The sequence below is a fragment of the Carassius carassius genome, chromosome 15, assembly GCF_963082965.1.
Source record: "Carassius carassius chromosome 15, fCarCar2.1, whole genome shotgun sequence".
In the NCBI taxonomy this organism is placed as follows: Eukaryota; Metazoa; Chordata; class Actinopteri; order Cypriniformes; family Cyprinidae; genus Carassius; species Carassius carassius.
Window position 1 is genome coordinate 18,476,543 of NC_081769.1, and position 12,983 is coordinate 18,489,525.

Below are 12,983 nucleotides of genomic sequence, written 5' to 3' on the forward strand. Positions count from 1 at the left end.
GAAAGAGATGCCGATCTCGCTTGTGTTTTACTTGACAGGTGAGTTGTTTTGATTCATATCTTTACAGAAAACGTATGCTATTATAACGATCAACAAGATAAGTATTATGGGGCATACACACCAAACGCGGGGCATCACGTCTCTAGACCTGCACGAGGATGCATCTTTGCATTGACTTTGTATGTAATCTACTCGTGCAAAACGTTGAACTCGCGAAATCCATGATTTATCTTTCCGTCTGATTGATGGCTGTCAGCGGTTGGGTAGAAGACAACAAATCCCATCATTCCACGCTCCTTCTTAGCGTCATCAAACCATGCGTTTGTTATTGTTTTGATAGTGCGCCCTCTCGTGGCAGGTCCTACAACCTTGATTTCACAAGCACCAACGGTGTACCAGTTCTAATGCCATGGTGAAACTTGGAGCAATAAATGCTAGCTGTTCTGTCTTTGGCTGCACAGATGAGCACAGAATACTATTTAGAGTCCCAGCCTCAGAGGAGACAGAGCAGAGGATTTATTTATTTACTGTATATTGCTGCTGCCACACAGATCTAAAATAAACGTGATTTATTTCCCAGCTGTTTAGCTTCACAGACATAACAGACTGTTTTTGTAACTCATGTGTGTTTTTAACATTAACTTGTGTGTGAATGAGAACTAGTTTAGTACTCGCATGCTGTGACAGCCGCTTTATGTCACCGTGCTTAGAATGTGAGCACTCAGAAAACTGTGTATCAGAAGTTTCAACTTATATGCTTTAAAATGCATGATAAACATGATAATCAGAACCAAAACAGATGTTTTTAGCAGGTCTGAGCTGTAATGGCACAGCTCTATTCTGGAAAAGGGGCGGGGAGCATCAGCTCATTTGCATTTAAATGACAGGCACAAAAAACAGCTCGTTTCTACTTCTACTCAAAATAGACATTTTCTAAATAATATGATAAATGATCTGTGGAGTATTTTGAGTTGAAACTTCATGGATACATTCTGGGGACACCTGAGACTTATATTACATATTGTAAAAAGGGGCTTAATATGTCTCCTTTAAACAATTGAGTTTATTTCTTCTGCTAAACAGAAATGATATGTTGAAGAATGTGAATTAGTAAACAGTCGCTGGTCCACAGACCATCAACCATCAAATTCAACGTGGACCAGCAACTGTTTGGTTACCCATGTTCTTCAAAATATCTTCTTTTTTATGCTCAGCACAAGAAATAAATTAATACAGGTTTTTTCAGGGTGATCTATACACGAAACTGTAGGGTGTCCCATTTGTCAATTTAGCACTCGGAAGGGTGCTCACGAGTGCACCCTTTGTGGCCGTTATTCGCCCTCAAGCCGCATTTCTGTGAGCTCCGCAGCAGACTTCCACTCAACAGTCAAAGCGCTATTACGTCATCAAAGAGTGGACTCAGAGGAAGATCACGAGGGTTTTGGGACCATTTGGGATTGGGCCTATACACATAACCTTCATATAAAGTTTTGATTCATGCTTAATACTTTTAAAAATGCATTATTAATGTTTTGATTTACGATTAATAGTTTTCAATCCGTGACTATTGTTTGCTATTCTGAAAACTTTGCTTTCATTTTTAAATCTTGTACATTATATTTTTACTTGCGTTTTTAAATTTTGTTTCACACTTGTTTTTTTATTTTTATACGTGAATGCAATTCTTTAGGCAGGATTCTGATCCCATACACAACCCCTTAAATTAAACAACAAAAAAACAATAAACGCAACTTGCTATAGCAAGATTCTCAATTCCTAACACAAGCTTCCAAGAATAAGAACAAACAAAAATTTAAAGCTGTATGCCAAGATAAACCCAAGAACCCCCAGAGGAACCCATAGCAGGTAAGAAAAGACAACAAATCCCAGACTACTCACTTTAATTTACAATTCTGGTGCCATGACCCAAGATCTCCAATACATTGAGATTAAATGAAAAAGTAAATCCACACCTCAGAAAGAAGTAGTAAGAAAAGAATAGGGAATACACGTGTGGCAAAGTGAAGGTTTAGATACCCATCCCATCACCTGGTGCATGTTGGAAATGTAACCATAGGCATAGAGGTTGATGATTCGCATTAAATTACAACATGAAGGTGTTTCACCTAGAGACCCACACACTCTTAAGCATCTCAGAATGGAAGGACAGGAAGTGAGCTAACACCAAGAGATACAGAGCATTATGGTAAATCTAATGACCTACATTTTCAACTCCCTGAAAAAAGTAATGTTGTGTATAAAGAACAGTGGGCGTGCATGTGCAAAATGCAGTAAAAGATATTCATAGACTGCACTAGATGTTCTCTTCTTACCCAGCTCACTATACTAAAAGTTTTGTTGCCATGTAACTGCAAGGACCAGACTTACATCAATTAAAAATAAGCACAGAGGATAAAATCAAAGCATATTTCAATAATAAACGACATAATACACAGTTAAAGAGAAGCATATTAAGCGTAAGGCTTGTAATACAGCTAGTTAATCGAGGCACGCCCAACTAATTCATGTAATTTAACCTAAATCTTCGAAGACAAGGAATTCATAACAATTATAAAGGGTGTCATTCCTGTTGGTTGTGTCTCCGTCTGTGCAATAGCATTAAGTGCGTTTATAAGTTGGCCTACTGGCTTCCACACTTACTGGACAAAGTGAGTCAGGTCAAGTTTTTCGATAATGTATGACCATCTTCCATGCCTGGGGATACGTACGTACACTTACCACATACTTCATTGGAAAATGCCTTTTTTCAGTTTTCCTAGAAAGTGCATATTAACGTATATTAGCACACACAAACACAAAAAAAAAAAACGACATCAAGCACAGCCACCAATTACAGCAAGACTTTGATTAGCCTGAGGGCCAAATTCATCGAAAAGAAAAAGAAAGAGGGGAAACAATTGGGAGGGTTTTATTGGCATAAAAACAATTTTTGGCTCAGCTATGCATTTATTCATGAATGATTCAATGGAGGATTATGACACATGACTTCCTAAATTAGTCAGCTTTCCTCATAACACCTGGGGGAAAAAACATTACAACTCCATCTGGCTCCAAATGATCGTTTGATTGTGCATGCATGCATGTGCGTACAAGATTAAAATAGATCCCGAAAAAGAGAAAGGCACATTAAAGAACGTCTGCATCCATGTCTGTGGTCGTGCTCAGACAAACCATGGAATGAAAGGAATGACCAGTCAGGACGGGTAATGGGTATCTATGCTGTAGCTCGCTTATTTCTCCAGACTGAATGGGTGACAGTGCGCACATATTCCAGCCTGCTGGGAGCTGATCAGAGCAGGCAACAATCTTGAAACAGCCACCAAGAATAAAATTGTTCCTGTGGTCAGTAACCAACAGCAACTCCTCTGGAACATTTTGTTACTTTGGCAACAATGTGTTCTTTTCTTATCACTGATACTACTCTGCAGTGTGCACTGATCTCAAAAAGCATTGTGAGTGCACTTTGAACCCACATTCACACTTAAGCAGATGTGAAGATGTGGGCAGAGGATGAAAGGTAGACAGACTCGTATAACTATAATAACTTAAAGGGTTAGTTCACCCAAAAATAAAAATTAGCCTGTGTTTTACTCACCCTCAAGCCATCATAGGTGTATATGACTTCTTTCAGACGAATCCATTCTGAGTTATATTAAAAATGGTCCTGGCACTTCTAAGCTCTCTCATTGTAGTGTTTCTGTGCAACAGCGTGCATTCCTAATAAAAAGTTCCACACATGGCTCAGGGGCATAAATAAAGGCCTCCTCTAGCAAATCCATGCTTTTTGCCAGAAAAAATATCCATATTTCAAATGTAATAAACACTTTCCTATAACAAAAATCATTTTAAAGGGGTCATATGATGCTACATTAGGGCTGGGCAAAGGTCAAAAATATATTATCGATAATCGCCTTTATAAATATGACGATATCCAATAATATTGTCTACCTAATCCCCACCTCCATTGCGCCCTGTCCCCGCCGAGACAAAATTGCCGACATATTCAGTGTTGAGCTTTGAAGCCTAAGTCTTCATCCATTTCCATCAAAACTTTATAATTTTGTTGCAAATGAATTAGGAATTTATAGTGCTATATCTCAGTTTAATTAAACAATTATATTGTATACACACTTTAAAAAAATCTGTAAAAAATATTGCACTTAAATGTGCGCTGAAGAAATTTGCATCTTTTAATTATACCTGTCATGCTTGTGGTTTTTCATCATTATACAGTCTGTTTAAAGAAATATTCGGAAAAACATGCAGCGCTTCTTTTTGTCTTTTTTCTGTTTAACTTTTATTAAACTGCGTGATCAAAACGTGATTCGGATAAGATCAGCGAGTTTTAAACATTTAAAAAAATGCTAAAAAACTGCTGCTCTGAAAAAGAGCTGTTTTGGCAGTGTAAAAAGAGGTGTTTTTTACACTACCATTGAGAAATTTTAACCAAACTATGTCATAGACTTTTCATTAAGACCCTTAAGAATCATATCAACTTGTGGAGAATGGGCATCCTATGACCCCTTTAATTAGTGTACAAAAAACTGATCTAAAAAAAGGATTATACTGGCACTTTAATTTCAATGTATTATATCTGCATATACTGTAATAAGTACAGGATTAGTAGCACAGAGGCTTCTGGTTATTGAGCAGACTATTTTAGGAATGAACAACCCACTCAGACAGACAAAAAATGAATTGGCTAATCACGGTTTCCTTTTTGTTTACATAAAGTTCACACCATGTCCTAATGTGATGTGACAGAATTCCAGTAACACAGTGTTATTATAATTATCTAACAAAAACTAGGCTATACCAAAACTGTGCAAAAGCATTGTTGGCTAAATATATAATTGGAAAATCTGAAAGTAAACAAATATTTTCTTTATTTCAAAACCAAGTAGGACAATAATTAAATAATTGTAATTTCATGAATATACAAGTAAAAGGTTTCAAATTTCATAAAGTGCTTTCATTAAAGCTTTATTACAGAGGGTTTCCTGGCGCAAAAAAAAAAAAAACAACCTTATTGACAACAGCAATCTCATAATGATGACTCGTAATTTGGGTTGTTGGGTTGGAATTTGTCGAAAATTACATAATTTGCTTTTACAACATTATTGGATTTACTGTAAAGCTGTTATCATGAGTCACACACACACACACACACACACACACACAAAAGCAGTGTAAGACAATTACCTTCTCAAAAGTAATGATTTACAGACATAATTTCTGTTTCTGTCACTTAGTGCATAGCATACTAGAAATGCAATGGTATGAAAATGTATTTATTTATTTACATAATTTACTGTTAATAAGTTACTGACACATTACATCCTAGCATCTTTATTGTCATTGTATACAGTGCATACAATAAAGATTAAATTATTAAAACAATATCCTTCCATGAATAATTATAGTTTTACACTTAAATCGTCAAAGAGCAAAATATATTGGACTGCTACATTAAACATAAAAAAGACACTAGATGACTCTAGCGATAACGATACACACCCTTGAAATCAGTTACATCAGGCAATCAAATGGAATACAGAAAAATCTAAACTTTCACAGGATGAAAACTCAATGAAACTAAATGGTTTGAAAGGACAAACTAAAAATAAAACAAATTCGAAATTCTATAATAACATTGCAGTGACAAGTAACTTGTCATGCCAGTCCCACAGGTGCACAGTTCTGCATCAGCCTGAGGTGGACTGTTGATATTAATGAAAGGCGTGCGTGTTTGCACTTCTCTTTCTGGGAGTGGACAGAGGCCCAACATAGCCTGTGTTTTTTTCCTGCATGGCCCATAATAACAGGATTGACCTGAGGACTGAGCTGAGCTGAACTGCACTACAGCGCAATGTTTCAGACACACAGCTCATACCCCTGAAACCACATATGTTAGTCAGAAATGATGACGCAAGTAACATCTCTTTATCAATCTGACACGCAGCCGTTTACATACAGACATAACCTGTCCTTTCACCCAGGTGTGATCTCTGCAGGACCACGAGGGGAATCTCCTACATATCGTGATAACAAGAAACTAAAAACCAGCAGGTTTTTAAGTGAAGCAGGAAAACAACATAAAAGGCCCCAGAAAACTTTTACATGTGGTTTCATATTGGTCTTATGCTATCTCTGATTCTCTCAGACATGTACACTGTATAAAAAAAGTCTACCTTTCACACACACAGGTGTTCTATGCTCTACAAATACAGCAAGCTTAACATGAAATACTAAAATGCTGCTCTAGCAACATACCAGAACTATTAACGAAACATAAAACATGCACTAGTCCCCTGACTGTTACTGGCACGATTGCCAAGATTAATACTGCACATTTATCAACTCAAATCCCCACTACGTGACATCAAGATTCAAGCCATGCTGGCATGTATTGTGGGAATCTGTCATTGGCTTTTCTGAGTGGACATTAGATTAGCATTCACTCAGGCTTCTAGACTACAAAAGTGTGAGATTTCTATTTTAGGTTTCTCCCTCCTTCTCTCTTTTCCAAGTACTACCGCAGTCCGTTCAGCTAAAATACACAGCATTGCCCGCTTCCTCGAACACCAATTTTCACTTTCTCTTCCTGTCTTGCAGCAAGAAAATAGATCTCAAAAATCAAAAGAAATAAATAAGAGTAAATCGCTTTTAGATTTACTCTACTAAATCTATTAGTTGACCTCTACTATACACTAGGCTGTGCATGAACTTGGGGTCAGTTTGTCTCTTATGCTCTCCAAGGTTGCATTTATTTGATCAAAACTACAGTAAAAATAATCATATTTAAAATTATTATTACTATTTTAAATAACCGTTTTCTACTTTAATATATTTAAAAATGTAATATATTCCTGTGATGGGAAAGCTGAATTTTCAGTGTCACATAATCCTTCATAAATCATTGAAATGATTTGGTGCTTAAGAAACATTTCTTATCATGATCATCAATGTTGAAAATAGTTATGCGGTCTAATATTTTGGCTGAAATGGTAATACATTTTGCTTTCAGGATTATTTGACAAACAGAAAGATAAAAAGAACCGCATTTATTTGGAATATATACAATATTTTGTAACATTATAAACGCCACTTTTGGTAAATTTTATGTGCCTTTGCTAAATAAAACTTTTAATTTCTAGACCTTTTATCTCGGTCCGTACAAAAGACTCCGTTTTTTCCTGCAACCCTTCACCTTTCATTAAAAATCGGAAAATTCTGAGTGACCAATGTGTTTATATACAGTCAAGAAAAACTTAAGAATAAAAGTACAAAAGTATATTTTGATAATATATGACATTAAACCTACAAGCAAAAAATCATGTGGCACTACAACAGAACTTATGTGGGATTGACCTTAGACTAACCACATGTTAAATCGAGCAACAAAATACAGACTGATTTCACAAAGTAGGTCAAAGTCTCCAGCATTTTAACTCATAATCATCCCTGGATCCTTGTCAAAATCTCAACTAGGGAAAACATTTGCGAGCTCGCATTTCCAAATGCCTAGGCGTCGGGGACACAAGTGCAGGATTTGAGAAACAGCTTGCGTGTCTCTCGCAGTGGGTATGCCATGTGTGGGTTTACTCAGAACGAGACTATTTGGACAAAAGGCCGTAGCATCCCAGGAGGTAAAAGGTTCACAGGAACCACAAACAGCTCACCAGGATGGAGCAGGATGTGTGTGATCTTAGAGAAGGTCCCACCGCTGGAAGAGGTCAGAGGTCATGTAACACTCCTCACACACTAAAACGTTAGGACTGACTTTTAAAGTGACAGTTCACATAAAAATGAACAGTCAACATTCATTCGTCCACATGTCATTCTGAACCGGTATTATTTTCTTTCTTTCATAAAACATTTGACAGCTGTGTCAGAGGGGAAGATTATCAGGGGGTCTCATATAGCAACAATGGGCCTCATTATGCAGCATTTTATGAACTTTTTAGAACTTGAGAATATAAATCACCATCTAAAATACAGGGCTGGAATGATATAGCGGTGTGTAAATAGTGACAAATTTGAAATACTCTTTAAAGGCAAGGGATTTAGAGGCCTACATAGTTGGTCTTCACTTTCTGAAGCGACATCTCACAGTTTGAGAAATTTAGTGAAAAAATGCAAAAATCCTCACTTCCTCCACGACAAAACATGACAAATCAGAGACAGGGTGTTAACGTGAGGAGACGAAATGTCCTGTAAGAGACAGGCAGACTAGGGTGCCAGACATGAAGGGAGACAGACAGACAGGAGAGAACCTTTGCTCTATTTACTACCTGCGTGGCTCATAATAAGAGCCAGATAAAACAGTTATAAACAAAGAATGTGACTGTATCTATACTGTGTCAGTAGCTGATTTCGGTTCACATTTTTATGAAAATTTGGGAATATTTGCATAAACCATAAATCAGGGAATCAAAAATTCTGGATGAAAAGAACAAGGTGCAAAGTAAATTTCCAAAATGTATGAAAAAGATAAATAAAATCATACATGTACTTGAAGTGGATGCATTCAGTACATAAACTTTGATGATGATAATGATGATTTACTAAATAAATTCCAAGATGTGCATCAAAAAGACTAGGAATGCACTAATATATATATATATATATATATATATATATATATATATATATATATATATATATATATAAATTATGTCTGATTTAAGCTACTCTGTATGTGTGTGCTTGTGTCTTTTGAAATGAAACACAGAACATGGTCAGAATTGAGCAGGAAATGCCCCTCCCTACACTTTTACAAGACAACTAATCAAGTGGTGAGAAAGAGAGCAAGAGAGAGAAACAAAAGACAATGCATGCTGCATGTGGTCTGTGTGTAATAAAAGCATCATGACATTTGAACTACCCACCGCATGTAGAGCTTTTTTCTATTATCGCTTTACATCATCCACGTGGCTTCACTATCTGTCCACGCTCTTCTGCATGCAGCTGAACTTCTTGCTTTGTTGCAAACCTAACCAACATCCTGTTGACTGTTTCAAGAGTTGACCACCTATATGTCACTGCTGCTAGTTGTTCTAGTAATGGGCAAAGTCTGCACAAAGGTATCTTTTTAAAGAAACTTTCAGGATGACAACACTGGAGCCTCATGACAGCAGGCAGGCTGGGACGAACTGCTGCCTTCAGTGGTGAATACTGCTTCAGATATGCCACAGCTGAATCTGAAACCAATGGAAAACCCCATTTGACGTCCCGCCCAGGGTAAAGGACTAGATCTGGAAACGTGTTTAAGCAGTCAACTTGACCAGACAGACTATATTTCTCTGTTGCCTAGCAAAATTATGCGTCATCTTGGCTATCAAAAATCCAAACTACTCAGCGTGACATTCTGATAGAACGGGAACATGATATCCTGTCGAGTTCCCCTCAGAGACTAGATGGGAAGTTTGGGACAGTAGCTCAAAGTGGCATGTTTCTAAACTTGATATAAATAAGAGGAAGCCAGACAGCAGAAAACATCAATAACTTCACCAAAACCAAACACGCATCGGGCCTTAATTATGAAATACACGCAGAAGGCATTGTTCATAAAATCCATTCTAAGATAAATCCGACCTGATTGCAATTCACTGGGCAAACATCATTCAATATGTAATTATTTACCACAAAAGCAAGATCGTTTGAAATACTTCCAACTGAAGTTCACAAAATGGAAGTCTGGAAGAGGCCTAAAAAGGGACAATATAAGAGTCTTCTCTGTGTTGACAGGCTCAGAAGCCTGTCGGACGCCTCAGACAGATCGATACACTTCAGAAACAAAAATGTCTGTTCTGAGCACTCAATTTTTCATCTGAGATTGAGCAGGTGTGTGTCACTGTGACATCAGGCAGTCTCAAAGAGTCGATTTAGCAGTAATAATTTCCACTGTCGGCCTGTTCGCCCTGCTTCTAATCAGGTGAAATTGTGAGCGATCTAGAGCTTCCTTCACCAGTTAGTGTCATCTGCAGGAACCTGATATCATATTTAGAAGAAAATTTTATTTTAGAGAAAAAGAGAGAGTTACAAAAAAGCAAGCCTGTCAGTTCGTCATAAATCTTGTTTGGCTGTGTCGTGGCACTACAGTTAATCATTCTTCTACAATTATAATAATCTAAGAAGGAGAAAATCACAATCAACCTGTTCTAAATTTTTAATTAATTGAACTTCTAACTCAACAATTACAAGTTCTATCACTGAAGCCCAAATTAGACAATAAAAAAATCTCAAAGAGCTTTTTCCAACATAAGCACATGGACATGACAAAATATGATGGAAAGAGACCAGATGGCTTGGATATACTCATGTAATATGAAATATGAGGCTGTCAAGAAGCTCATCTTAAACACAATTCCATCAGCAACAAAACTACTGACTCAGTTTCCTGAGATTGACATCACAGGCATAGTTTCATAATTGACTGTACAATCTAAAGACTGCGTACAGTTTTGAGGTTTAATGTCACAGCCAGACATCTGAATTGGAGAGGAACATATAGCCTCGTCCCTCATGTTGGACTGAGTGGCTCCAAATGTCTGTGACAGCTGTTCATGCAGCAGATGAGAGCTCACGCTGGTGTAGGATTCGCAGCTGGCGAGAACAGTCCATGAAAAATGGCCCTAATGTTGAGGACAACTGATTCTCACAACAAGAAGAGATTATTTACATTTGCATCGCTATAACCATACAACATAATAGAGATAGTCTGATAATCAGTTTGATAAACTTTTCTACAAACACTTCCACTTAAATGGTTAATCGGTTCTTTAACAGTTACGTTTGGAATCAGCTTAATTTGATGTAATAATAAGCAAAAAAATGTGTGTTTGTAAGATTAATACCAATAATGAAACCATTTGCGCAGTCTCTAACAGTGAAGAAGACCGTTAGACAAGCTAAAAGTCATAAATATTAATACGCCATGCCGAGATCAGGGCTATTTTCATTGCGATCTCAGAATAGCACAAGGTATACAATTAACAAAAGGTTTCAAATCTACACTAGACAAAAATTCTAAAACTAATTCAGGTGATACATTTTAAGTAAATCTGTTAAACACAACACTTCACATAAATGTAAGCTGTTAAAATAATTATAGATAATTATTTAATTATACATTTAGAAAATAGTTCAACTGTAATTACTATTATCGATAATAATGGTGATAAAAATTATTACTGAAATATTAATAATGTGTGTTGTTTTTATATTTATAATCAACTGATCCTTGATATTGTGTCGAAAAGCAGTATTAACAAATATAACTAATTTGGTCCTGCATACCAGTTATTGGTCACGTTTAAGTCATCAAAAAACATAATTTTGTCGACTTCTATACCATAATACGCGTAAAGGCTAATATTAAGTAGCCTAAGTTACTTGCTCGCACTTTGTTTCATGTAAGATAAACTTTACACTGCCTTGAAAAGGCACATCTCGATTCTTGAAAAGCTCTTTTGTGGTCTACAGTATGCACGCTGGGTAATGATGAGACAACATTTTGCTCAGTGCCAAAATGCCATGAACGGGTTGTATAAAACAAAAAGGCTACTAAAACTAAAGAAAATCGTCAAGTCTGACCCAAAACCTGAGATGCTGTAACCAGTTGATTTCACCAAACACACGCACGCGAGCGCGTTCCAGAGCGGAGCAGTATGGAATCCTGTCCCGCATCGTAACAGTCATGACTGTGGTCAACTTTTGCCTAAACTTACCAGATCGCTTCCTCTCGGCCCCTCGATTCCGGTCCTGCTCTCCTCAGCACTGTTCAGATCAACTGCTTAAAATATCACATTTGAGGAACAAAAGACGGTCCAGACACCAAATAAAGCACTGGTCTCGCCAGGCTCATTTACACGTCGAGTACGAGTAATACCATGAAACTTTTATTTTCGGCTCTGCCTCCCTTTCTTCCCCAGTCTACCCCCCCTCCCCTTTCACGGTCCAAAATAAGTCGCACTTCCGCGATCGGATGGCTGGCTGCTTGTATCATGTGGTTTGGCGCCCACGAGAGCGCCCGCACCTGGTTCTCTCAGCGCGCGCCCTTGACCTGTTTTTCTTTTTATCTGCGATTCACAATTGAACAAAAAACAGGAATTATGAACTCATTCATGGACTTTCCCAGGCATTTATGGACTTTATTGACCAGGAAACTATTTGAAAGTATACCTAAAACATATACATGCAGCCTATAGGCGACTGTTTTAAATCACATTAACAATAACATGAAGCGAGTTTAAGAACAGTGTAAGTTTTTCTTTCTTTCTTTTATATTAAACAGCAAATAGTTTTAGATTCACGCCAGCCTGCAAGCTCCAGTTATTAGATGATATAAGATGATATTAGAATTAAAGTTCTAAGAATTTTTGCTTCTTGCATGTAATGACAAGAAATTGTGACTAAATATGTGACCCCAGACCACAAAACCAGTCATAAGTAGCACGGGTATATTTGTATTAATAGCCAACAATACAGTGAATAGGTTAAAATGATAGATTTTTCTTTTATGCTAAAAATCATAAGGATATTAAGTATAGATCATGTTCCATGAAGATATTTTGTAAATTTCCTACTGTAAATATAAGTAATATGCATTGTTAAGAACTTAATTTGGACAACTCTAAATGCGATTTTCTTTATTTTTGGACCCTCAGATTTTCAAACAGGCTAGTTGTATTTCGACCAAATATTGTAACATCATAACACTTATTAATTTAACTTGTTTTCAGATGATGTATAAATCTCATTTTCAAAAAGGAAAATACCTTTATGACTGGTTTTGTGGTCATGGATCACACATGTCAAGCCTCAAAATCACAAATAATGTGTCGTAAAAGTGGCCCATAGGCCTCATACTCTGCATGGCAAGTCATGCCTGTAAAGCTCCAGCAAACAGAATTTGAATGAGGGCTTTCACTCAGGTTTAACCCATTTCATTGGTTAAA

General features: G+C 36.9%; 1 protein-coding gene across 3 annotated transcripts in view; it reads right to left on the reverse strand.

Moving 5' to 3' along the window:
• The window catches only part of shc1 (SHC (Src homology 2 domain containing) transforming protein 1), a 41,874-nt gene extending 29,916 nt beyond the window's left edge, over nt 1-11,958 (reverse strand). For 2 of the 3 annotated variants that reach the window (XM_059567750.1, XM_059567749.1), the window contains exon 1: nt 11,754-11,957. Coding sequence is in view for 1 of the 3 variants with exons in the window: in XM_059567748.1 (XP_059423731.1) it covers nt 2,740-2,751 (12 nt within the window). In the remaining 2 variants the exon portion in view is untranslated. Of the gene's footprint in view, nt 1-2,739; nt 2,777-11,753 lie in introns of all 3 variants that reach the window. The other variant, XM_059567748.1, reaches the window with a different exon arrangement.
• Between the last annotated feature and the right edge of the window lie 1,025 nt (nt 11,959-12,983).